The 25605-nt window shown below is 57.9% G+C and overlaps 1 protein-coding gene across 2 annotated transcripts in view; it reads left to right on the top strand.

Annotated features, from left to right (window-relative positions):
• The first annotated feature begins 3306 nt into the window (after positions 1-3306).
• The window catches only part of KSR2 (kinase suppressor of ras 2), an 82292-nt gene continuing 59993 nt past the window's right edge, over positions 3307-25605 (top strand). The window contains exons 1-4 of one of the 2 annotated variants that reach the window (XM_056504602.1): positions 3307-3493; positions 9974-10114; positions 11137-11287; positions 18314-18800. In XM_056504602.1, the coding sequence (XP_056360577.1) occupies positions 3317-3493; positions 9974-10114; positions 11137-11287; positions 18314-18800 (956 nt within the window). In that variant the 5' untranslated portion in view covers positions 3307-3316. The remainder of the gene's footprint in view (positions 3494-9973; positions 10115-11136; positions 11288-18313; positions 18801-25605) is intronic. The other variant, XM_056504601.1, reaches the window with a different exon arrangement.

Below are 25605 nucleotides of genomic sequence, written 5' to 3'. Positions count from 1 at the left end.
TCTGGAAAACCCCTGGAGCCTCCTTTAGAGAAGGAGCTTGGAAAACACAGGTGGAGTGAGGATGGGAAGCGATCCATTGGGAAGTAGAGGTGCAGGGCAGGCAAAAAAAATCTCTGGAAAAATATAATTGCTAACAAGGGAAGTGAAAACATCAAGAGCTCTAGGCTGGATCCTACAAAAACCCCACAATCTGCTCGAGGGCAGCTGCTTTCCTGTTTTTTCCCCCTTTTTTCCCCCTGCAGCCCCACATAAAGGAAAGCAGGAGCTGAGAGCTGAGGTCAGCAGGCTCAGCCGTCCCTCTGGGCGTGTGACAGCCATGACAGATGGCCCTTCCCTCCAGAGCCTCCAGCTCCTTCCCGGGCACCTGGGAACAGCCACGAGCTGGGATTTTCCTGCACATCCTGCAGCCAGAGCTGCAGCTCTCCCCCTGCATCTGCCTTTGCCTGGGGCAGCCTCTTGTCCTCCTAAATGGATTTTTCCAGGTGTTTTCTTTGTCATTAGTGAATCCTGAGCTCTGGAGCAGGGAAAATCTTTGGGGTGTTGTTTAATAGGGTTAAGCTGATGGGTGCATTGCCCTGATTTCCCTCTTGAGGGGGCAGAGGTGATGGGACAGGGATGACAGGACAGAGGTGATGGGACAGGGATGATGGAACAAGGGGATGGTGACAGGGATGATGGAATAAGGGGATGGGGACAGGAATGATGGTGGAGCCAAATGATCAGGAGCCAAATGATGGGACAGGCATGACGGTGACAGAGGTGGTGACAGGAGTGGCAGGCAGAGATGATGGTGACAGAGATGATGGTGACAGAGATGATGGTGACAGAGATGATGGGATGGAGGTGATGGTGACAGGGTTGAAGGGACAGGGCTGATGGTGGCAGGGATAATAGGACAGAGGTGATAGGATGGAGGTTAACCAGGTGCTCCCTAAGAGCTGAAATCCGAGGGATCCTCCCACCCCAGAGATAAAGAAGTTCTTTGCCATATTAATACCCAAGAAATCCCAATGCTGATATCCAAAGGCTCCTGTGGAGCAGAGCTCACCCTGAGCTGGAGCAATGAACCCTCATGGGGTGATTTTGGGGGAATTTGGTGGGGAACCCCTGGTGTGGTGCAGTGGTGTTGGTTTCCCAGGATGGGAAATGCCAGGGCATTCCCCTCCCTTCCCAGCAGGATGTTGTGCCTGGATGAGCACTTCTGGCACTGAGGGAACATTAACCCAGTTTAGAGACTCTGAGTCGCTCCAAACTCTTTTCTCATGGAGAAAACCAACACAAGTAAATTAAAATATCACCAGGTATTTTTATATGGACTGATTGTGCCATTCCCACTGCCTGGAATGTTCATCCACCTCTCAGACCATGGCCAGCTCCAGGCATGGGAGCTATCCCACAGGCTGCTGTAGGGTTTTTTGGGAAGCATGAGGTTTGGTGAACACCCAAAATCCCTGCAGCTTTGCTTTTATCCCAGTGGAGTCTCCCTGCTTGCAATTTATTTTCTTTTTCCCTTCCCCTTCCCATTCTTGATGTCATTTCCCACCCTGAGCTCCCCTCACAGCTAGCCTTGGGGACAGGGCAGAAAAGAGACATCCCAGCTTGAGGATGAGCCTGGAAATGAAAAGTCCTGGTTTTAAAAAAAGGCAAAAATCAGCAGATTTCCAGCTTTTTTAGCCACATCCCAACTCGGAGGGAGTCAACCTCTGCAAGCATGGATAAAGCTGTTGGGAGTTTGGCTTGTGCTCTCCCAGAGCCAGGAGGGACTGGGATGGGGATGCCAGCTGGGAATAAAGTCACATATCCAGAGGCAGGGAGGTCACGGTGAGGACACTGTGCCTGGAGCAGGTGAAGGGTCTGGGAGCATCATCCTGGCTCCATCTCTCTGGAATAATTCCTGGGTATTGTCCAGGCTTGGCCCCCATTACTCCAAGATCAGGATTCCCTCATTGCCCCAGACCTTCCCATTTCCCCAGAGCCCCCCATTTCCATTCTCCATCAGGCCCCATGATTCCCCATATTCCCCCCATTACCTCAGGTCCCTCACTATCCCCAGCCCCCCATTATCCCTCCCCAATTCCCAAGCCCCCCTGCCCCCCATTTCCAACCCCCCTAATTTCCCCAGGTTTCCATATTGCCCCAGCCCCACAATGTCCAAGCCCCCCCTTTCCTCATTGTATCCCCCCTTGCCCCAGACCCCCCATTTCCAGCATTCCCATTGCCCCAGACCCCATTTCAAACCACCCCCCCCATTCTTCCTGTCCGTGTCCTGGAGCTCCCCTCCTGTCCCAGTCTCAGGGATCAGAGGGATTGGGATGAGCATGGAAAGAGATGGGGTGGGGGGATGGATGGGAATGGATGGGGATGAGGGGAGGTGGTGGGATGGGAATGGGGATTTTTATGAGGATGGGGAGGTGTGGGGATAGGGGGATGGGGGCTAAGGGGGCAGTGATGAGGATAGAGACATGTGGGGTGGATGGGGATAGGGATGGGGGTGTGGGTTGGGGATGGCGGGGAGGTGATGGGCTGAGGGTGATGGGATTGAGTCGATGAGGATGGGGGTGTTGATAAGATTGGGGGGTGTTGAAGATGATGGGGGGGCGATGATGAGGATGGCGATGATGAGGATGGTGATGATGGGGGATGGTGATGATGAGGATGGTGATGATGAGAATGGCGATGATGAGAATGGCGGTGATGAGGATGGCGATGCGTGGCTGTAGGGGCGATGATGAGGATGGCGGTGATGAGGATGGTGATGATGAGGATGGTGATGATGAGAATGGCCCTGATGAGGATGGTGATGATGAGAATGGCGGTGATGAGGATGGTGATGATGAGGATGGCGATGCGTGGCTGTAGGGGCGATGATGAGGATGGCGATGCTGAGGATGGCGATGTGCGCCTTGGGGGCGATGATGAGGATGGCGGTGATGAGGATGGCGGTGATGAGGATGGCGGTGATGAGGATGGCGATGCGCGGCCGCGGGGGCGATGCGGGTGCCGCGGCGCTGCCGGGGCCGGGGGTGCCGGGCCGGGGGCGTGCGGGGGTTCCCGCGCGGAGCGGCGCGCAGCGAGCGCGGCCCCGCGGAGCCGGAGCGCGCCGCCCCCGCCCCCGCCCCGCCGCGCCCGGGGGGGGTAGCGGCGGCGGCGGCGCCGCGCTGACGGCTCGGTGGGCACCGCGATGCTGCGGGCCGCGGCCGAGCGGGGCTGAGCGGCGGCGGGGGCCGAGAGCCGAGCCCGGGGAAGGGGGGGCCGCGGCGGCGGCGGGCGGAGGGGAGGGCGGGCGGGCGGGCGGGGAGGGGGGGGGCGGCGAGCGATGGATGAGGACAACATGACGAGGAGCGAGGAGCAGGAGCTGAGTCTGCAGAAGGCGCTGCAGCAGTGCGAGCTGGTCCAGAACATGATCGACATCAGCATCTCCAACCTGGAGGGGCTCCGCACCAAGTGCGCCGCCTCCAACGACCTCACGCAGAAGGAGATCCGCACCCTGGAGGTACGGGCCCGCCGACCCCCCCCCAAACATCAACACCCCCCCATCGGTCTCTCCCCCAACCCCCCCGGGCCGCGGCGGGTTCCCCCGCGGCGCTGCGGTGCGCCCGAGTGAGGCTGCGCGCTCTGCAGGTGGCCCCGAGGTGGGTCCGGGACCACCGAACCCTCCTGCCGGGACCCACCGGGGGGGCCCAGCCCCGGCCGCAGGCCCCCGCTATCCTCCCGCTATCGCCCGGCATCCCCCGGCCCGGCCGCGTCCCTCTCCCGGCTGCCGGCAGGCGGCATCCCCCGGCCCACCTGCATCTCCCGGCCCACCTGCATCTCCCGGCCCCCCTGCATCCCCCGGCCCCCCTGCATCCCCCGGCCCCCCTGCATCTCCCGGCCCACCTGCATCTCCCGGCCCCCCTGCATCCCCCGGCCCACCTGCATCCCCCGGCCCACCTGCATCCCCCGGCCCCCCTGCATCCCCCGGCCCACCTGCATCCCTTCCCCCTTCCTGCATCCCCCGGCCCGGCCGCATCCCTTCCTCCCGGCTCCTGCTCCAGCTGGACTGCATCCCTTCCCTCGGGCTGCATCCCATCGGCCCACCTGCACCCCTGATGCCTGCCTCCATCCCCCCAGCCTGGCTGCATCCCTCTCCTGGTCCCATCCCCTCGGCCCACCTGCTTTCCTTGTGGCAGGCTGCATCCCACGGGCCTGCCTGCATCCCTTCCACCAGGCAGCATCCCCTCAGCCCACCTGCATCCCTTCCACGGGGCTGCATCCCCTGGGCCTGGCTGAATCCCCTTCCCTGAGCTGCATCCCCTCAGCCCACCTGCATCCCTTCCAGCAGTCTCCAGCTGTCCCAGCTGCCTGCATCCCCCTGACCCACCTGCATCCCCCTGACCCACCTGCATCCCTCTGATCCACCTGCATCCCTCTGACCCACCTGCATCCCCCTGACCCACCTGCATCCCTTGTCCCCAGCCTGCATCCCCCTGACCCACCTGCATCCCCCTGACCCACCTGCATCCCCCTGACCCACCTGCATCCTTCCCACCAGGAGCAGCCCAGCCAGCTGCCTCCCCCGCTCCCCACTCCTGCCTCCAAGGGGATGAGGCTCCCCTTGGAGCACTGTGAGTCCCCACTGGGGTGAATTTATGGTTCAGTGGGAGGTTGGGATGGGCAGGGAACAGCCAGGGATTCCCAGGGCTGAGTGGGATCCCTGCAGCTGGCACAGAGTGAGGAGAAGCGAGGCCATGACCCTGGGGAGACGCCAGCGGGGCCGTGCTGCTGCTGTGGGGGTGGCTGACGTGGAGCTGGGGCTGTGGGTGGGGGGATTTCAGAGCCTGATCCCACTCAGCCCTTCCAGCTGGTCCTGCAGCCCCTCTGTGGGGCAGTTGTTGGCTCTGGACCACCCTGTCCTGCTGCTTTTGCTCCAAAGTTCCTGAGTGCTGTGGGAACAATTGGGGCATCACCATGTCACTGCTGTGCCACTCGTGGGGACAGCCCAGGTTTGGGGTGCAGCTCCCTGCTCTGCATTCCAGCTTGTGCTCATCCTGCTGTCACCCCTTCTTGATCCAAGCCCTGTCTCATCCCAGCTCTTTGTGTGAGGGGCTGGGAGCTGCTGGTCCTAGAGCAACCTTGGGGTAACAGAGGTTTTGGGGTGTGCTGGAGACTCTTTGGGATGCAGGCAGGCTCCAAATCTCCAGCAGAACCTGCCAGGAGGTGCAGGACTCCAGGAGCTCATCCCACATGGAGTGATGGCCTTGCTGAGGTCAGCACTGAGGATTCCCTGTCTGTGTCCCATGGACATGGAGGGGAGCAGGGGAGTGTGGTGGAGCCATCCTGGTGGGTGCTCCTTCCCAGCATCCCTGTGCCACACGAGAAACTCAGCTGGGGCTGGATGAAGAGTTTGGAGGTTTTTGGGGGATGCCAGCCTGGTGGGATGCTCCTTCCCAGCATCCCAGTACCACTGGGGCAGCCCAGCTGGGGCTGGATTAAGGTTTTTGGGGGGATGCCATCCTAGTGGGATGCTCCTTCCCAGCATCCCAGTACCACTGAGGCAGCCCAGCTGGGGCTGAATTATGTTTTTTGGAGGTTTTTGGGGGGATGCCATCCAGGTGGGATGCTCCTTCCCAGCATCCCAGTGCCACTGGGGCAGCCCAGCTGGGCTGGATGAAGGGTCTGGAGGTGGTCAGGGGATGTTTCCCTACAAATGCTCCCAGGGAAGCGCCTCTCCAGCCCCTATGGATCACTCAGTGGCAGTCACAGGCAGCCCTGGCATTGCCATCCCTAAAACATCCCCAAACTGGGAGCTTGGGCTGTTCCAGCCAAGGACACTGCTGACAATCTCTGGTTGTTTTTCACCTCAAACCCGGGGTGATTCCCACAGGGGGAGTGAATCCAGGGCCAGATTCCCAATGCCAGCCCTGGGCTGGCTCCTGCTGTTGTCCTGGGTTGCCACCAGCGTCAGCAGGAGCAGAGCTTGGCCCTGAGCCCCCAAGTCTCAGAGTCTCTGTGTCCCTGAGTCCCTGCTGCCACCACCATGTCCCAAGGACGTGACACAGATTCTGAGGCCTCTCTCAGCACCTCTTCCCTTCCCATCTGGTGGCAGCAGTGCCATGGCACAGGGAGTGGTGGCCTGGGATGTGGCACTGGGAGGGCACTGGACACAGTGCCCAGCCCTTGTGTCAGCACAGGCCTGGAATAAAACAGGAGAATCCATGTTTTTTTGGTTAATCTTCATAGGCTAAACTTTGATTTTTCTGGATTAATATAAGTTTTTCCCTTTTTTTTTTTTTTGTTTTTTTTGTTTTTTTTGTTTTAAGCCACCTTAAGGTAGACATGAGCTCCCATCCTTCTGCATCCTGCTGTGCAGTATTTTTGGGATGGGTACCATGGCTGCAGCCTGGTTCCAGTGGCAATCCTTGGATCTGGGAGGAGTTTTGGGTCTTGCTTATTCCTTGGGACAAGTTCCAGTGGGAACTAAGATAAAACACCTGGAGTGGGAATCGAGACTGGTTTGCTTCCTATGGGGTGGCATCCAGAAGGAGCTGAGTGTTCATCCCTCAGCCCTGCCTGGGCTGTGGGGTTTTATCCCTGCCCAAGTGTGGCTTTATGGCTCTAAATTTGGAGATTTGGGCTTGAGGTGTAAATAAATACAGGGGATTCTGTGTTTGGTGGAATTTGGAAACAGCAGAAGGAAAATTAGCTCAGAGCTGGGTGATATCCCCAACTGTCCCACAGCATTGTTCTGTCTGTGGGGTTAAACCCCATCCCAATGTCCAAATGAGGGTCAGGGCTCCCAGGATCCAGTGGATGGCTCCAAGGTAACCCCAGGATCACACTTCCCTCTCCCTGGGCTCCTGCCAGGAACAGGGAACTCTCCCAGGATTCTTTTGGCTGCTGTGTGGTGAGGATGGGAAGAGGCTCCAAGGAAAGAGCTGTGGCCATTCCCAAACCTCCACGGGCTGTGGAGATGTTGTTCCAGCACTGGGATTTGCCCGGGGAGCTGTGGCTGCCCCTGGATCTTTGGAATTGTCCAAGGCCAAGTTGGAAAAGGCTTAGGGCAACCTGGGCTGGTGGAAGGTGTCCCTGCCCATGGGTTGGAACTGATGAGCTTTAAGCTCCTTCCAACCCAAACCATTCCATGGTTTTATGATTTTCACTGCTTGAACATGTGGATTCTCTGGTGTCTCATACCACAGTGCCCTTCTCCCAGAGCTGGATCCTCCCAGGATGCTCGATGGAGACTTTTTGGCTCCTGTGTTCCCAGCAGAATCCCCAGGGACTATTAACATGTCTCAAAATAAAGGATGTGCAGAGCCAGAGACATCTCACAAGCCCAACAAGACCCTGAGAGGGAAAACATTCCGTGTCAGGGAATTCCCCAGCCCCAGGCTGCTCCAGGTGCCTCTGGAATAATGAGCCCCTTGGTGGGAGCCGGGGGAGAGTCGCTCCACTCTCATTTCTTGTCGTGGAAAAAAGAAATTTTGAGGTGCAGAAGAAATTCTCTCCTCATGGCATGTGGTGATCCAGTCGGGATGGGATGGGATGGGATGGGATGGGATGGGATGGGATGGGATGGGATGGGATGGGATGGGATGGGATGGGATGGGATGGGCATTCCCCGCCCTCACCGGGTGCCAGATGAATGAACTTCCCTTCCCCTGGATTTTCCTGTCCCGGTCTCCAGGCAGGGCCGGTGCTGTCGCCAGCCCGGCTGACGTCAAGGATCCCATTCCAGGGGGAACAGCCGCCCTCCGCTCCTTGGAGACCGGCTCGGCGCTGCCGGGGCTGGGGCGAGCGGCGTGCTGGGTTTGGGATGAGCCGAGGGAAATCCCTGCTCGGGGTGGTGGGAAGGGTTGGGATTGGGAAATCCGGCTCCAGCCCCCGGTGATCCCAGCCCCTCGCCTTGCTGCGGTCGACGTGGAGTGGAACACCCCTCCTGTGCCAGCAGCAGGGACGTTGTTTTCCAATGAGCTGGGGGTTCCAGGAGCTGCTGGATCCTCCAAAAGAAGGGAATCGCTCCTTCACAACACAACATCGCTCCTGCCTTTCCCCCGGGCAGAGCTGGAGCAGGGAGAGGCGCTGGAAAGGTGGGAAAACAACCCCAGCTCCACAGGAAAAGTTTGGATCCCCAGTTGGACCAGCAGCAAATTCCAGCAGCAGGAAGAGGGGCATCCGCAGGATTCGCACCCACCTCCCTGTGCCCCCTGCCCGCTTCCAGCTGGGGAAACTGAGGCACGGAGGAGCTGGGGGAGGCTGTGCCTCAACAGGAGCGCAGCATTTCCCGCATTCTCTCCATCCCGGGATGAGCGGGAGGCAGAGCGGCGCCGCAGCCGCGGGATGCGGGATGGGGCCGCCTCCGACCCTCCCCTTTCCAGCCCCAGCAAAATAACGAGACTTTGGATTTTAGAGGGGGTTTGGGGCTTCTTTTTCCCTGGCTGGAGCAAATCCATCGACCAGAGCACCTGGGAGTCCCGATGGGGTTAAAAATGACCCCTCTTGTCACTCAAGGGCTCTGTGGGGGTGATTTTCCCTCAGCTGGAAATCGAATTTTCTCCGTTTTTCTCACTCTTTCCCCATTCCCAGCTCACTGCTGCATGATGGTGGTGGGGGCTGTCCTGTCCCCAGCTCCGTTCCCACCCTGATTTTGGCACTGGTGATACCGTGGTGGCTCAGAAATCACCTTTGTTCTTTTTGGGATCCCACCTGGAGAGGCAGAATGGAGAACAGGCTGGGAGCAGCATGTGGATTTTTTAGGAATTTCTTTTCCTGGTGTTTTACTGCAGTCGTGTACATGCAAGGGCATTTTTTGGGAGACAGGATCTGCCTCTGGGCTGATCCTTAAACCTTAGATTGTCTGTTTTGGGAGTATTTTTCCTTAAAAATCGGTCCTGGAAGTGGGGCAGGGCTGAGGGCTCCCTGCAGCCCCCCAGGTCCGGCTTTGCTATTCCTGCCTCATTTTCGGGGGTCAGTTTTCAGGAATTAATCTCTTGGATTAATTAATCCAAGGTGAGGATGAGGAGAAGTTGCCAGGGTGGGACAACCCTGTCCCCAGCTCCTGGCTGGGGGTGATTTTGGGGGTGATGCCAACCCCTGTGGGCATCACGAGGGAAAGGAGAGGGAGAGATGGGAAAACTCCCAAATCCAACAGTGGGGTTCTCCCCTCGTGTGCATCCCAAACCATCCCGTGTTTTACCCGTCTGTTTTTGGGGTGTGCAGGAGCACAGCACCACCTAGTGCTGCCGGCGCCGGGGAATCTCCCAGCTGGAAAAGCAGGAGCAGGAAATCCCAGCAGCTCCCCAGCCCTGCTCTATATTCCCGGGAAAGGAGGGCAGGAGCTCAGCAGCTTTATTTTGGGAGCTGCACCTGGGGACGGCTTCAGCCTCAGGGTGGGAGGATTTGGGGGATTTGGGGGATGATCCGAGCAGGGATAGGGCTGCAAGGGAGCAGAGAGGACTCTGGAGAGAGGAAGGAATGAGGAAGATTTGGGTTGGTGAGGGAGGAATGAAGAGAAAATGCCACATACCAGCCTTGGGATGTGATGCTGTGGTTAGTCCCCTTGTAGGGTTTTTGTGGGGGTTAAAATAGGGGAATGGCTTTTGAGGGATGTTTGGGGGGTCCTTGGCATCAAACCTGGGTGTAAGAGAGGGGGCTGTGTCCTTTAGAGCTCTCTTGGCCCTGAGGCTGGGAGTAAAAGTGGGAAAAGTGTCCTGTGGGATGGGGCAGTGTTTGTGGGAGAAGTGGTGCCTGTCCCCTCTGTCCCCCCTGTCCCACACCCTTGGGGGCTGCCAAGGGCTGTCCACCCCCTGAACGAGACCCCTGCACTGATAAAGGGATTTTTTGGGAGCAAAATTCCCTCTTGGACACCAAACCTCGATGCTGTTGGCTGCAGGAGCTCAGCAGGGGGATTTTAGGCAGATTTTGAGCTTTGGGATGGGGCAGAGTGAGAGCTGAGGCACGGGGATCCCATGAGGGTTTTCCCTTTTTTTTCCAGAGCAAACTGGTGAAGTATTTCAGCAGGCAGCTGTCCTGCAAGAGGAAGGTGGCGCTGCAGGAGCGCAACGCCAAACTGGAGGGTTTCCCCCAGCTGCTGCACTGGTTCCGCATCGTCGACATCCGAAAGGAGGTGATGGAGGTAAGGGAAAAAGAAAGGGCTGTTCCCAGGGGTCACCCACCAGCCAGGACACCCCCTTGCTGTTCCCTGTGTCCCTCCGCAGTGGGGACACCCCCCATGTCGCCATCAGTGTCCTCCTGCAGCTGTTGGGGGTGGCACCCAAAGGCAATCCCACCTCCGGGGAAAAGGGAATTCTGCAGTGCAGCTCACAGCCCTGAGTGTTCCCAGTCATGGGATGGGTTTTCCTGGGGCTCCCAGGTGTTGGACTGGGTCTGGATGTACCTAAAACAGGATGAAACTGAAGTTCCTCCAGGTTTTCTTGGAGATTCAGGTGGGAAATTGATGGTTTGGGTCCATGACCTAAAGAAAATGGATTCTCACTGGTGTTCCCTGAGGTTTAGAGGATGCTCCAGGGGGGTTTATTCTTTGTGACCCATTCCTGATCCATTCCTGCCCCATTCCTGATCCATTCCTGCCCCATTCCTGATCCATTCCTGATCCATTCCTGATCCATTCCTGACCCACTCCTGCCCCATTCCTGACCCATTCCTGATCCATTCCTACCCCATTCCTGCCCCATTCCTGCCCCATTCCTGCCCCATTCCTGATCCATTCCTACCCCATTCCTGACCCATTCATGACCCATTCCTGCCCCATTCCTGATCCATTCCTGCCCCATTCCTGATCCATTCCTGCCCCATTCCTGATCCATTCCTGCCCCATTCCTGCCCCATTCCTGCCCCATTCCCGACCCATTCCTGCCCCATTCCTGCCCCATTCCTGATCCATTCCTGCCCCATTCCCGACCCATTCCTGCCCCATTCCCGACCCATTCCTGATCCATTCCTGCCCCATTCCTGATCCATTCATGACCCATTCCTGATCCATTCGTGCCCCATTCCTGCCCCATTCGTGCCCCATTCCTGCCCCATTCCTGCCCCATTCCTGAATCCATTTCTGCCCCATTCATGCCCCATTCGTGCCCCATTCCTGCCCCATTCCTGATCCATTCCTGCCCCATTCGTGCCCCATTCCTCCCCCAGGAAATCGCCCCAGGGCAGCTCAGCCTGGAGGATCTGCTGGACATGACTGATGACCAGGTCTGTGCCACCGTGGAGAAGTTTGGGGCCAACAGTGAGGAGTGTGCCCGGCTGAACGCGTCCCTGTCCTGCCTGCGCAGCGTGCACAAGTCTGGTGAGTGACCTCTGACCCTGTGTCCCATTGTCCCTCTGTCCTTCTGTCCCCGTGTCACTCTGTCCCCGTGTCCCTGTGTCCCTGTGTCCCTCTGTCCCCCCAGGCTGGATGGCACCATCCTGTTGTAGTGGCACCACGAGTGTGGCTTTAATGCAGACGCTGGCAGAGCTCCTGCACCCCTGGGGCTGCCTGGAAACTCCTTCCCTTCAGGGAACATTTTGGGAGAGGCACTGGGAAGAGGATTTGGGGGTGTTGGTGGGTGAGAGCTGGACCCCAAACCCCCCTGCCCTGGGCTGATCCCCTGGCGTGGGCAGCAGGAAAGGAGGGGGGATTCTGCCCCTCTGCCCCACTCAGGTGAGACCCCACCTGCAGAGCTGCACCTGGACCTGGGATCCCCAACATGAGAAGGATGTGGAGCTGCTGGAGTGAGTCCAGAGGAGGAGATGCTCCAAGGGCTGGAGCCCCTCTGCTCTGGAGCCAGGCTGGGGGTGTTCACATGGAGAGGGATCCAGGGAGAGCTCAGAGCCCCTGCCAGGGCCTAAAGGGGCTCCAGGAGAGCTGGAGAGGGACTGGGGACAAGGGATGGAGGGACAGGACACAGGGAATGGCTCCCACTGCCAGAGGGCAGGGCTGGATGGGATATTGGGGAGGAATTGTTCCCTGGGAGGGTGGGGAGGCCCAGAGAAGCTGTGGCTGCCCCTGGATCCCGGGCAGTGTCCAAGGCCAGGCTGGACACTGGGGCTGGAGCAGCCTGGGATGGTTGAAGGTGTTCCTGCCCATGGCAGGGGTGGCACTGGATGAGGGCCCCTCCAAATCCATCCCATTCCATGACTCTTACAGGGTCCCTGCCCCCCCGTGCCTGCAGGAGCTCAGTCAGGAGGCTCAGGGCAAAGCTCTGACACCCGGCAGCTCCAGCATCGCTGGCTCAGGGCGGAGCCCCCCATTCCCAGACCATTCCCCAGGAATGCCCCCAAAAATACCCGGTGCGCGTCCCGGTGCCGCGCGGTGCGGGATGCGCGGCTCCCCGGGCGGTGGCAGCAGAGCTCCGCTGTTCTATCGCTGCGAGAGCCGCTGCGGCTGCAGCTGCGCCGGCACCGGGGCCAGAGCGGGGCCAGAGCGGGGCCAGAGCGGGGCCAGAGCGGGAACAGAGCGGGAACAGAGCGGGGCCAGAGCGGGGCCAGAGCGGGAACAGAGCGGGGCCAGAGCGGGGCCAGAGCGGGAACAGAGCGGGGCCAGAGCGGGGCCAGAGCGGGGCCAGAACGGGGCCAGAGCGGGAACAGAGCGGGAACAGAGCGGGGCCAGAGCGGGGCCAGAGCGGGAACAGAGCGGGAACAGAGCGGGGCCAGAGCGGGAACAGAGCGGGGCCAGAGCGGGAACAGAGCGGGAACAGAGCGGGGCCAGAACGGGAACAGAGCGGGGCCAGAGCGGGAACAGAGCGGGGCCAGAGCGGGGCCAGAACGGGAACAGAGCGGGGCCAGAGCGGGAACAGAGCGGGGCCAGAGCGGGGCCAGAACGGGGCCAGAGCGGGAACAGAGCGGGAACAGAGCGGGGCCAGAGCGGGGCCAGAGCGGGGCCAGAGCGGGAACAGAGCGGGGCCAGAACGGGAACAGAGCGGGAACAGAGCGGGAACAGAGCGGGAACAGAGCGGGGCCAGAGCGGGAACAGAGCGGGAACAGAGCGGGAACAGAGCGGGAACAGAGCGGGAACAGAGCGGGGCCAGAGCGGGAACAGAGCGGGAACAGAGCGGGAACAGAGCGGGGCCAGAGCGGGAACAGAGCGGGAACAGAGCGGGAACAGAGCGGGGCCAGAGCGGGAACAGAGCGGGAACAGAGCGGGAACAGAGCGGGGCCAGAGCGGGAACAGAGCGGGAACAGAGCGGGGCCAGAGCGGGAACAGAGCGGGAACAGAGCGGGGCCAGAGCGGGGCCAGAGCGGGAACAGAGCGGGAACAGAGCGGGAACAGAGCGGGGCCAGAGCGGGAACAGAGCGGGGCCAGAGCGGGAACAGGAGCGGGAACAGAGCGGGAACAGAGCGGGGCCAGAGCGGGAACAGAGCGGGAACAGAGCGGGGCCAGAACGGGGCCAGAGCGGGAACAGAGCGGGGACAGAGCGGGAACAGAGCGGGGCCAGAGCGGGAACAGAGCGGGGCCAGAGCGGGAACAGAGCGGGAACAGAACGGGGCCAGAACGGGGCCAGAGCGGGAACAGAGCGGGGCCAGAGCGGGAACAGAGCGGGAACAGAACGGGGCCAGAACGGGGCCAGAGCGGGAACAGAGCGGGGCCAGAGCGGGAACAGAGCGGGGCCAGAGCGGGGCCGCCCCTGCCCGGGGGCTGCACAGTCCGGCTGTGCCCGCACCGTGTCCCAGCCGAGCCCTGATGGGTCCAACAGAACATTTTAGGCTGGAAAAGATCCTTTAAGAGTGAGCTCAGCCATTCCCCAGCACTGCCACTGCCACCTCTGACTCATGTCCCCGAGTGCCACATCCACACGGCTCCTAAATCCCTCCAGGGATGGGGACTCCAGCACTGCCCTGGGCAGCTGTGCCAGTGCCTGACCACCCTTTCCATGAAGAAATGTTCCCAAAATCCACCCTGAACCTCCCCTGTCCCAGCCTGAGGCCGTTCCCTCTCCTCCTGTCCCTGTTCCTGTTCCCACAGCCCGACCCCCCCGGCTGTCCCCTCCTGGCAGGGAGTTGTGCAGAGCCACAAGGGCCCCTGAGCCTCCTTTTCTCCAGGCTGAGCCCCTTCCCAGCTCCCTCAGCCTCTGCTGGGGCTCAGCCCCTTCCCCAGCTCTGTCCCTGCCCTGGACACGCTGCAGCCCCCCCGGCACAGCCCATCCCCACGGGTGGCACCACGGAACCGGAGCTGCCAGCTCAGGACGTGCCTCCGGGGCAGCAGCAAACTGTGGCTGGGGGACCCCAGACCCCCCTCCCTGCTCCTGTTCCTCTAGAGGGGCTCCTCCAGCACAGCTGCATCCCAGGGCTTGGGGGGCTGGGAATGAGCCCTGCTGGGTTTTCATCGGGAGTGGAACAGCCCTTGGGGACAGCAGGGGACAGTGCTGGTGATGTGACACGGTTTCAAGGAGTGGCAGCTTTGAGGGACCAGTGGTGTCCCCAGAGCACGGGATGTCCCAGAGAGGGATCCCAGCTCCTGCCTGAAGAGACCTTGGCCACATCCACCAGTTCTGGATTAGATCCTCTGCAGGCTTCCCCACATGGGGCAGAGTGGCAGTGCCACCCCGTGCTGGGGACAGTGGCAGTGGGGCGAGGTGGGGCTGTCTGAGCCCAGCCCGTTATTCCCTAGGGAGCATCCCCCAGTTCAGCTCCCTAATCCCAGCTCCCACCCCCTTCCCTTCGGCATTTCCACTCCGTGCTGTTTGAGGGAGCCCCGGGAGGGATCTCAGCTGCTCTTTGTTTAAACACCTCTGACTTTTAAAGGCTGCTCCATACAAATCCCACCCTGCCCGCTCGGCCAGGGGAATTCCCTGCTTGGGAAAATCCTCCTTGGCCTTTGGCTCGGCAGCTGCAGGGAAGTTTCTCTGGTTGCTCCGGAGTTTTCCAGCTGGAGGAGATGGAAGTACTGGAGGTCTGTGGGATGCCGCTGCTCCATTTGCTCCCTAATGGGGCAGCTGATGGGGCTGCCAGCATTCCTGGCGGTCCATTGGGTCCCGGCAGGAGGAGCCAGCGGGGCATGGAGTGTTTGTGTTTCCCGGTGCTCCATTTAACTCCATCCATCATCCCTGCTGCTCTGCAGTCCCTGCGGTGCTGCCGTGGCCATTCCTGCTCTGCCAGAGCTGCAGGATCAGGATCTTGGCAATGCCAGCTGCTGCTGTGGGTCCGTGCTATGCTGGGGGTGCATTGTCCCATGGATGGCACAGCCTTGGGGACAGGGGTGACAGGCAGAGCCCTGAGGGGTGCAGGAACTCCCAGGCAGCAGAGGAGACCAGATCTCTCTGAATTTCTGGAGGATTTGGGTGCAGGAAGCACCACCTGCAATACCAGATGGGCTCCCTGTTCCCTGCCTCTGCCAAGCAAATGGCTGCATCCCAGGAATTCCCTCTCTTTTTATCCCCTGGGAGAGCAGGAGCAGAGTCCCTGCCCCTCTCCTGGGAGCTGGGAACAGTGGATTTCTTGCCAGGATGCTCCCTGGATCTCAGCCTTGGGCTGAGGGTGGGTGGTGGGAGCTGAGCATCCCTCCCAGCCAGGCTGGCTCCAGATTCCCTGTGGTCCAGGCAGCGTGTTTTGGTGGGATGTGGGATTGGGATGGGCAGAGCAGCATTGCTGGGACCTTGGGAATGTCCCCCTGGGCTGGTGGGGACTGAGCAGTGATGGGGTGTGGCTTTGGGGGTGCTGTGCTGCTTTTATCCATCCATCCATCCATCCATCCATCCATCCATCCATCCATCCTTCCATCCATCCTTTCATCCTTCCATCATCCACTGGATTACAAGGATTTTGAGCACTGTCTGGCTCCATGAGAGTGAGGCTCTCTGGGAGTTTCTGGGATGGGGATAGAAAAACATCCCAGGACAGCAGTGATGCTCACTTTGGATACAGTGTTGAGATTTTAAATCCATTGGGAAATAACAGCCCCCCCAAAATGAGCTCCAGATGCACCAACTGCCTCAGAAATGCCTTTTAATCTGTGTTTTCACTGCATTTTATCTCCTGGTGAAGCAAGAGATTGCCCCTATCCTAAAAATTTAATTAATGAACAAGCTGCATTCTCCTTAAAAGCTGGAATTCCTTGGCAGGAGCCACAGGAGCCAATTCCAAGATGCCAAGATTTGTATTCATAAAGCAGGAATGAGGTTCAGGTTTAACCTTCCCCATCCATCTTTATTTCTTGAGTCATTAATTAGAAGCCTCTAATTGCCCAGGCTGCCCCTGTCTGGGCCAGGCTGTTCCACGGAGATGGATTTTGCCAGGATGGGCTTGGGAAAGGGGGCAGCAGGGAAAACATCCCATAAATCAGAGTGGCAAACCCACATTAACCCCCCTGCTCTGCGCTGTTAACAAGGATTGGCTTTTCCTTGGATGTGGATCCTTGGGAGAGGGGTTTTGTTATCAGAGCTGGATTAATTTAATATCAAATCTGAGCGGAGCAGGGCTGGAGGAGTTGATGGGGTGTGAACTGCTGAGGGATGTGTGGAGCTTATTAAGTGTCCTGCTGGGAAAAAGGAGCTGGGATGGAATTTTGATGAGCCCTGGGAAGGCTGAGGGTGGCTTGGGGACAGGGCAGGGTCAGGCAGGGTCGGGAGCAATGAGGGAAAAGCAGGAAAAATCCGGGTTTGGGATTTGGAGGGAATTCGGTTTGCTGGAGAGGAGGGAAGAGCTGACTTTCCCAACATCCCAGTGCTGGGTCATTCCAGAGTCTGTCCTGGCACCCTGGGGGTTCCCAAAAATCCCTGGGCATCCCAAAATCTCCAGCTGGGTCACCTGGGAGCAGTTTTGGGAAGGGAAGGAGCACTTGGAGCATCCCAAGGAGCAGCTGGGACTCGGGGCTGCCCCATGGGAACACCCAATAATTCCCAGTAATTCCCAATAATTCCCTAATTTGAAGGAAAACAAAGCAAACTTTGCTCTTTGCTGTTTGGAACAGATGGAATTTTTCCATCTCTGGATCCATGAGGTGCATCCCAGTGCTGCCTCCTCTGCCCAGGAGTTTGTTTTGGGAAAAGTTTCCCTGATGAAACGGGGTGGGGGAGGGGTCTGAGGGGATTCATGAAACCAAATTCATCCAAAGGAGAATCCACAGGGACAGGAGAGGGACTGGGGGGTCGCTGTGACTGATACCCAAAAAATAATTCATATTTGGGATTGAAACAAAACAAAAAATCTGTGAGGAGCAATCTGGGGGATTTTCCAGCAGCCTTTGGGGCATTTTTGTTGATTTTTTCCCTCTTTATTCCCAGTTTAAGCTGATCCCATCAATGTTGCTCCTGCTGCAAGTTCATTTTCCAGCTTTTCCCAGCTGTTTGCAGCCTGGACCGGGGGTTTATTTTATTTTATTTTATTTTATTTTATTTTATTTTATTTTATTTTATTTTATTTTATTTTATTTTATTTTATTTTATTTTATTTTATTTTATTTTATGTGGGGATGGATAATTAGGAGTGGGGAGGAACTTCTGTTAATTACAGCCCTTCGTTATGCAAATGGGGGGTGGGATGGGGCAGCAGGGATGTCACTGTCACTGTCCCAGGGGGGTGTCACCGTTTGGGGTGGCACTGGGAGCTGGGGATGAGGGGACACAGGGGACACCTCCAGCCCTGGCAAATCCCTTGCTGGGAGTGGTGGGGACTCCACTGGGGGGTCTCCAGAGAAGATCTGGGGGTCCCATCCCTGGAATGTCCCAGGCCAGGCTGGAGGGGACTTGGAGCAGCCTGGGAGAGTGGGAGGTGTCCCTGCCACGGCAGGGGTGGCACTGGATGATCCAATGGGAATTTTGGGGTCTTCAGGCCACCCATCCCTCTGCTCTGGAGCCAGGCTGGGAGAGCTGGGGGAAGAAAAGGATCCAGGGAGAGCTGAGAGCCCCTGCCAGGGCCTGAAGGGGCTCCAGGAGAGCTGGAGAGGGACTGGGGACAAGGGATGGAGGGACAGGACACAGGGAATGGCTCCCACTGCCAGAGGGCAGGGCTGGGTGGGAAGAATTGTTCCCTAGGAGGGTGGGGATGGAATTCCCAGAGCAGCTGTGGCTGCCCCTGGATCCCTGGGGGTGTCCAAAGCCAGGCTGGACACTGGGGTTGGAGCAGCCTGGGGCAGTGGAAAGTGTCCACTCGGAATGAAATGATCCTTAAGGTCCTTTCCCACCCAAACCATTCCACGACTCTGTAACACGGAGAAGCTCCTTGCTGGGGTGCAGTGCATGGATAGAATCCATCACGGAATAATTTGGGATCCTCTCCCTCCACGGGCAAGGACACCTTCCATAAACCCAAGCCTCCAACCCTTGCAGGGCCGGGATCTTTCCCCCTGCAGGGCCGAGCAGGAATGCCCGGCTCACGGCCGTGTCTCTGCTCTCTGCAGGCGGGAGCCTCTCCAAGCAGGACTGGACCATCCAGTGGCCGAGCACGGAGCCGGGCAAGGAGAACAGCCCGGCGTTATCCCCGGAGCCGGGCCCCTGGGGCAGGACGCACCCGAGCCCCAAGGTGCAGCCCAAGTGCGGCCAGCACCACTGCCACTCGAGCTCCGTGTACACCCACGTGGACCGCCTGACCGTGGAGGGTCACCCGGGGCTGTGCCCGCCGCTGGAGTCCGGCCACCGCTCGCTGCCGCCGTCCCCCCGGCAGCGCCACGCCGCGCACACCCCCCCGCGCACCCCCAACATCGTCACCACCATGACCCCGCCGGGGACCCCCCCCGTGCGCCGCAGGAACAAACTGAAGCCCCCCGGGACCCCCCCGCCCTCCTCCAGGAAGCTGATCCACCTCATCCCGGGATTCACGGCGCTGCACCGCAGCAAGTCGCACGAGTTCCAGCTGGGACACCGCGTGGATGAGGCGCACACCCCCAAGTAAGTGCTGTGGCTGCCCGGGCTGGGGCGGTTCTAGCTTCGGGCTGCTCCAGGAGCCCCTGAGGCAGAATTCAGCTTCTCAGCTAGCCAGGAATGAAACTTTGGGAATTGCCGTAGAGGTTCTGAAAATAGCTTTGTTTCTTCAAAGGGTTCTACCAGCAAAATCCGGATACCTAGCACGGCAAGAGGTTTTTATAGGTTTTAGGGGGATTGAAATTCTAACTAGTAAAATTATAAGTTGAGAACTATCCAATTACTTTAAGATTCTAAGTGAGAAAAGACCAATCATCTAGTAAAGACCAATAGAAATCCTAAATGATAATAGGGGTTTTGGTAGGGAGGGGGAGCATCTCTCATGAAAGGTTTCATTGTCTCAGGGTATAAGATCCCAAGGGCCTTTTTCAGGGACATTGTATCATCCACAAGTGGTGCCCCGGGTGCTGATGCCCCATCCCAGCCCATTGGGAAAGGCACATTTATCCCTAAATGTCCGTGTCTTGTTTGGAGGTTTCGTCTGGAAATTGCTTTTCGCGGCTCCTTGCAGCGGGGATGTTGTGGGATGGAGTCGGTTCTGCCCCCCAGTCTCATTTTGGGGTGCGTGGCGAGCACCCAGCGGCTCCAGGATTGTTGGCTGGCACACCCCTGCATGCGGGAATGTGGGATTGGGGCGGGCTGGATTTTGGATTTTCCAGCTGCTGCACGGGAGTGGCGGCGAGAACTGCGCGGGGGAGCGAGTGCACGCTGGAGAGAGATGGGAATGACCCCCTTCCAGCTGAAAAGTGGATACAGGGATTTACAAATCCTTATGGAGAGGACAGTTTGTGTTCTGGAGCCCCCCGGGACCTTCCCCATCCCTGGCGGCGCTCGGAGCGCGCTCTGCCACATCCCCGCCCCTGCTCTGCGGCCCCGCTGCCGGCAGAGGCTGCTGCTGCGCAGGGAAAGGGCTCCCTGGCATCGCCACATTCCCTTCCATCCCTTCCATCCCTTTCCACCCCTTTCGCCGGCCCTGCTCGGAAAACCTTTCTGCTGCCGCGGCATGGGTGGCAGAGGGGAGCGGTGGCTTTGGGGCATCACCGCCTCTCCCTGAGGGTGTTTCGGGATGCAGCTGGTCCATGCTGCCTCCCAAAACAGGACAAAATTTGGGGTTCTTGTGGGTAAAAAGGCTGTGCCAGAATCATGGGAAGAGTCAGCAGAGGGCTGTGGAGGGAGCACGGATGGCACAGCACAGACCCTCCATCCTGTGATGTTTGGGCAGCTCCAGCTGGGACATGCAAGGGTTAAAGCCATGGGGGTGCTCCCAGTGCCTGACCTGGAGCTCCCCTTGTTGGGGCAGAGGGAACCAGAGTGGGTTTGGGGGTGGCAGGTGTGTCTGGTGTCACTGGTCCCCTGGGCTGTGGCAGCCCCAGTTGCACGAGCTGAGGGTGATCATTCACCCTCCTCTTCCTCTGAGCTGGGAATTTTTGGTCTCTGAAGGCTTTTAGCTTTTGGAAACAAAGCCATTTCAGCTGGAAAATTTCTCCTGGAAGGCCACCCTCCCCCTCGTGCTCAGGCACTGGGAAAAAGTGTTTGCTCTGTTGGGTCCCCAGGAGCACCCCAGTGTCCCCAGGGGTCACCTCTCCCTGCTCCTGCTTTTGTCACCATTCCAGTCCCCAATCCATGCTCTGCCCTCAGCTGGAGAAGGTCTCACTTAGGGCAGAGCTTCCCCAGGTTGTTCATTGGATATTCCCTGATGATCCTGAACTGAAATTCCCAGCACCACTGGGAAGGGAGCACTGGGAAAACTGGCTGCAATGATCAAAGAAATCCAGGTTTGGGCTGGAAAGGACCTTAAAGCTCATCCCATTCCAAGGGCAGGGACACCTTCCAGCCCTCATGGTCACCTGACACAGAGCTGGGGCCAGGTTTGGACACCACCAGATCTTGTGGCCACTGATTCCCCCTGTGGAGATGGGAAATGTCACACAGGGTGACACAAACACAGTGATGTCCCCTCTCCTTCATTGCTCTCCACCTTCCTGCCACAGAGCAGCTGCCCCTGGATCCCTGGAATGTCCCAGGCTGGCTGGACAGGGCTTGGAGCAGCCTGGGACAGTGAAAGTGTCCCTGCTATGCCAGGGGTGCCACTGGATGAGCTTTGAGGTCCCTTCCCACCCACCCCCTTCCATGATCCCTCTGCCTGACTGCAGCCAGTTTTCCCAGTGCCTCCAGTGCTCTCTTCCCAGTGGTGCTGGGCAGTTTTAACTCCTGATTAGGGAATTAATCAAGGAAAGAGCCAATATTGACAGGACCCCGTTGTGCTGCTGGGGTTGGATCCGGATTCCTGCAAACCTCTTGGAGAGGCAGGGAAGTTCATTTTCTCTAATGGCACTTAATGATTTTGCAGCAGACAACCACTAAATCCTGCCTGCTAATCCCATTAGCAGTTTGGGATTGTAATTAGTGCATTAAAGAGGCAGCTTCTCCTTTTTTCCCTCTTTTATTCCTGCACAGCCCTGCTGGAGTGGGAGCTGTTTATTAGCCTGGATGAGGTGGAAAATGCCTGGCACAGATAAAAATTGAAATATTTTCAGGCCCTTCTCAGCTAATTGTTATTTTATGACTATGGCCATGGAATTTGAGGATGGGGGTTTTTTCAATGCCACAGTTCCAGAGTGTTCCTGAAGTCTGAGCCCTCTGTGCTTCCTGAAGGAGGGAGCTCATCCCTGGAAGAGGATTTGGAGCCTTTCCTTCTGTTTTGTTGTGGACTCTTGGGCTGCTTTGGATTGGGGCTTTCTGTTCCCCATGGAAGGGAACATGCCCTGTTCTAGCACGGAAGGAGGGGCTGGACATGGGGAGCTGAGAGTTTGAGGATGTTCATGGGGGTGGAGATTTAACCCCATCCTGCCTGTTCTCTGCAAGGACCCTTGAGAGACCCTCCCAGGAGAGAGCCTGGTGTCCCTCAGGCTGATTTTTGGAATGGTTTGGGTGGGAGGGGACATTAAGGATCATCTTGTCCCTGGCCAGGGACACCTTCCACTGTCCCAGGCTGCTCCAAGCCCTGTCCAACCTGGGATCCAGGGGCAGCCACAGCTTCTCTGGGCCCCCTGTGCTCCCACCCTCCCAGGGAGCAATTCCATCCCAATATCCCAATATTCCATCCATCCCAATATCCCAATATTTCATCCATCCCTGCCCTCTGGCAGTAGGAGCCATTCCCTGTGTCCTGTCCCTTGTCCCAAGTCCCTTCTCTCCTCCCCAGCTCAGGAGAGGGTGACACAGGCTCTGGGGAGCCAGAGGTGACTTTGGCAGGAGCAGAAATCTCTCTCCCTGTGAGCTGTGGGTCAGGATTGATGCAGTGGAGCCCTCAGGGTTCTCTGGGGCTGCTCCCCCTGGATTTTTCCACCTAGGCACAGACAGGAAATAAACCAGCACCATTTATTTGTGACAGCAGCAGCAGCGACCGGGTCCCCTCCAGAGCAAGGCCACCATGTACTGCCTGATTCCTGATGACAGCTCATAAACTCCTTTGAATATTGTGCTTCAGATCTTATTCCCAGCATTTAATCCATCATTTCTGTGTGCCAAGTCCTTCTGAGGCAGGGGTTAAGTTTGTTGGGTTTTTTTTTGAGCTCCCAGCCTCCAATTTTCCTGCCTGGACTCTCCAGCTGCAGATCATGACTCCAAGGTATGGAACATTACTCCTGAAAAGGTCCCCTGGCTTCCATAAATCCACAGCCCATAAACATCTCAGGAACGCTCCTGAAAGGGAAACCAAACATTGAGAGTGGCTGATAATGTAATGCCCATTTAATTCCTCATGAGTTCCGGGCCATTGGAACCTCTCATGGGTAGTTAATGGTTATCCATCAGCCAGGAGAGGAACAAACCTGGAATGGGAGGTCTTAAAAACCCATTAGCTGGGGAACAACGGTCCAGCTGGCTAAGGGGGTGTTTAACCCTTGGAGGGGATGGTCAGTGGGTCTCTGGAGGCAGGATCTGCCCTGGGTGGGAGGTCTTTACCCTTAGACCTGTCCTGTGTCCTTTGACCTCTGCCTGGACACATCCATCATCCTTGGACCCACCCTTAGACCTGTCCTTCATCTTTAACCTGCTCCTGAACCCATCCTGCATCTCTGGACTCCTCATTAGACCTGGCCTTTATCCTTTGACCTGTACTCAGACCTTTTCTTTGACATCTCCATCATGCTTGGATCCCTCATTGGACCCATCCTTCATCTTTAGACCTGTCTTTGGGCTCATCCTGGGATCCTCATTAGACCCATCCTTCATCCTTTGGCCCATACTTAGACTTTTCCTTTCGACTTAGAACCATTCTTCATTTTTAGCCCCATCCTCTGGGAAGCAGCTGGAGATGGTTGATGGGAGCTTGACCCAGCTGGGCTGAGCCTGAAGCAGCTGTTGGACAGGACAGGACATTTTTCTGGTGCACCTTGGTCAGGTTTGGGCTGGGATGAGGCTCCTCCTGCTCAGGGCAGCTGGATTTTGGCTAAATTTCCCGTGAATTCTCCTTATCCTGTGTTGTTGCAGTGACATTCCAGGTGTGGATTTTCCTGGTGGAAAAACCTGTTGGTTCAAAGCCTTCTGAGGGTTCCTTTCCTTCCCTTTTGCCCCATTGGGGCTGAAGTGGGATTTTTCCAGACTGAGATGAGGATTTCCTGGATGAAGTCAGATGTGAAGTTCAGATGTGAACTGGTGATTGAGCACACCCCCATTTTCTTCTTTTCCTTTTTCCTTGTATTATTTCCAACTTTATCTTCAGACACTTTCTGTCCTGGGGGTGTTTTTCTCCACCCCAGACTACAAATTCCTGAGAAGGGGATATTGCCTGTGGCATTTGGCCAAGTCTAGCACCCAATTGGGGCCATTAAGGCAGACAGGTGAAAAACTGAATCCCAAAACCTGGGAGCAGAGATCTCCACCATGCCCACCCCACTGAGCAGCCCATGCTTAGACTGTGCCTCAGATTTCATCATTTAAGCTGCTCCTAAATAGGCCCTGATAGGTCATTAATTCTGCTGCTCTGCAACCTTGCTAATAATGATGTTTCCCCTTGTAGCAATTCCCATACACTTGGTGGATCAATGATTTGATGTTCCACACCAGTGGGATTTGGAGAGCAGTGTCCAGGCAGCTCCTCTGACATTCCCCAGCTTTGGAAGGGCAGGTGGGCTCCTGGCACTGGGGATGAGCAGGAGATGGATGTTTGCAGAGCAGGTGGCAGCAGGATGCTGCCAGCACATGGAAATATTCCATATGGAGCATGTTCCCAAGGTGGGACTGGCAGCTGGGCTGTGCCTGGGGGGGCAGCAGAGCAGGGCAGTGCCCCTCCCTGGGACCCACCTCACATCCTGTGGCCAGTTCTGGGCCCTTTATGACAAAAGAGACCTGGAGGGGCTGGAGTGTGTCCAGGGAAGGGAACAGAGCTGGGAAGGGGCTCAGCCTGGAGAAAAGGAGGCTCAGGGGCCCTTGTGGCTCTGCACAACTCCCTGCCAGGAGGGGGGGTCGGGCTGTGCTCCAGGGAACAGGGACAGGAGGAGAGGGAACAGCCTCAGGGTGGATTTTGGGAAAATTCCTTCATGGAAAGGGTGGTCAGGTACTGGCACATCATCAGTCCCCATCCCTGGAGGGATTTAAAAACTGTGTGGATGTGGCACTTGGGGACATATGGGTGGACTCCTAGATTTCAAAGGTCCTTTCCAACCTAAAGGATCCCATGATTCCATGATCTGTGTTATTTATCCTGAAAACAGAGCCCCAGCCTGGAACTTCTGCCAGGAGGAGAGTGAGGAAGGGTAGGAATTTGGAGAGCAAAACGAGCAGCATCTCTCCCTGTGCTTCCAAATCATCCTGCTGATCAATCTGGCTGCCAGGGCTGAGGAGCTGAGCACAGCCCCTGGAACGTGCCCAGCTCCCTCACAGGATGGTTTGCACACCGAGAGCTGACAGTGATGAGTGGCCCCCGTCCCAGCCTGGCTCGGTGCTGGAATTATCCCACTGCTCCGGGCTCTGACGCTGCTTAGGAGTGTCATTAATGTTAATTACTGCCCTGCTATTCCATCCAGAGGCGCTGGAGCTTTACGGTGCTCAGAGGAGAAACTTCTCACCGTGTCCTTTAATGAGGAGTTGAGGGTCCTTTCAAAGCCAGACGGGCGTGAGGAGGAATTTAGATAAGGATTAACACCTTGGGAGAGGTGGCACCGCATTCCCAGTGCTGCCCAGGTGGGAGAGGGAGGGCACAGAGGGGGCAGGGGGTGGAATGGTGGCCAGGACAGGGGTGAGCACTGCTCTCCTGGCAGAGCCTGGGCTATTCCCAGCTCTGGCTGCCAGCTAGAGGTGTGCAGGAAGCTCAGGAAGCAGCTCCTGCTGTGGTGGCCCAAGCACTATTCCTTGGCAATAATGGGGTGAAAACCAAAACCAGGGAGTGCTCTCAGAGTTCAGAGGAGGCCACAGAGACACTCCAAGGGCTGGAGCCCCTCTGCTCTGGAGCCAGGCTGGGAGAGCTGGGGGTGCTCACCTGGGGAGGAGAAGGATCCAGGGAGAGCTCAGAGCCCCTGGCAGGGCCTGAAGGGGCTCCAGGAGAGCTGGAGAGGGACTGGGGACAAGGGATGGAGGGACAGGACACAGGGAATGGCTGCCACTGCCAGAGGGCAGGGCTGGGTGGGATATTGGGAAGGAATTGTTCCCTGGGAGAGTGGGGAGGCCCAGAGCAGCTGTGGCTGCCCCTGGATCCCTGGGGGTGTCCAAGGCCAGGCTGGACACTGGGGTTGGAGCAGCCTGGGACAGTGGAAAGTGTCCCTGCCCATGG

The sequence above is a fragment of the Oenanthe melanoleuca genome, chromosome 15, assembly GCF_029582105.1.
Source record: "Oenanthe melanoleuca isolate GR-GAL-2019-014 chromosome 15, OMel1.0, whole genome shotgun sequence".
Taxonomy (NCBI): Eukaryota; Metazoa; Chordata; class Aves; order Passeriformes; family Muscicapidae; genus Oenanthe; species Oenanthe melanoleuca.
The sequence above is the reverse complement of the archived record's forward strand: the minus strand, read 5'-3'. Positions and strand labels throughout refer to the sequence as shown.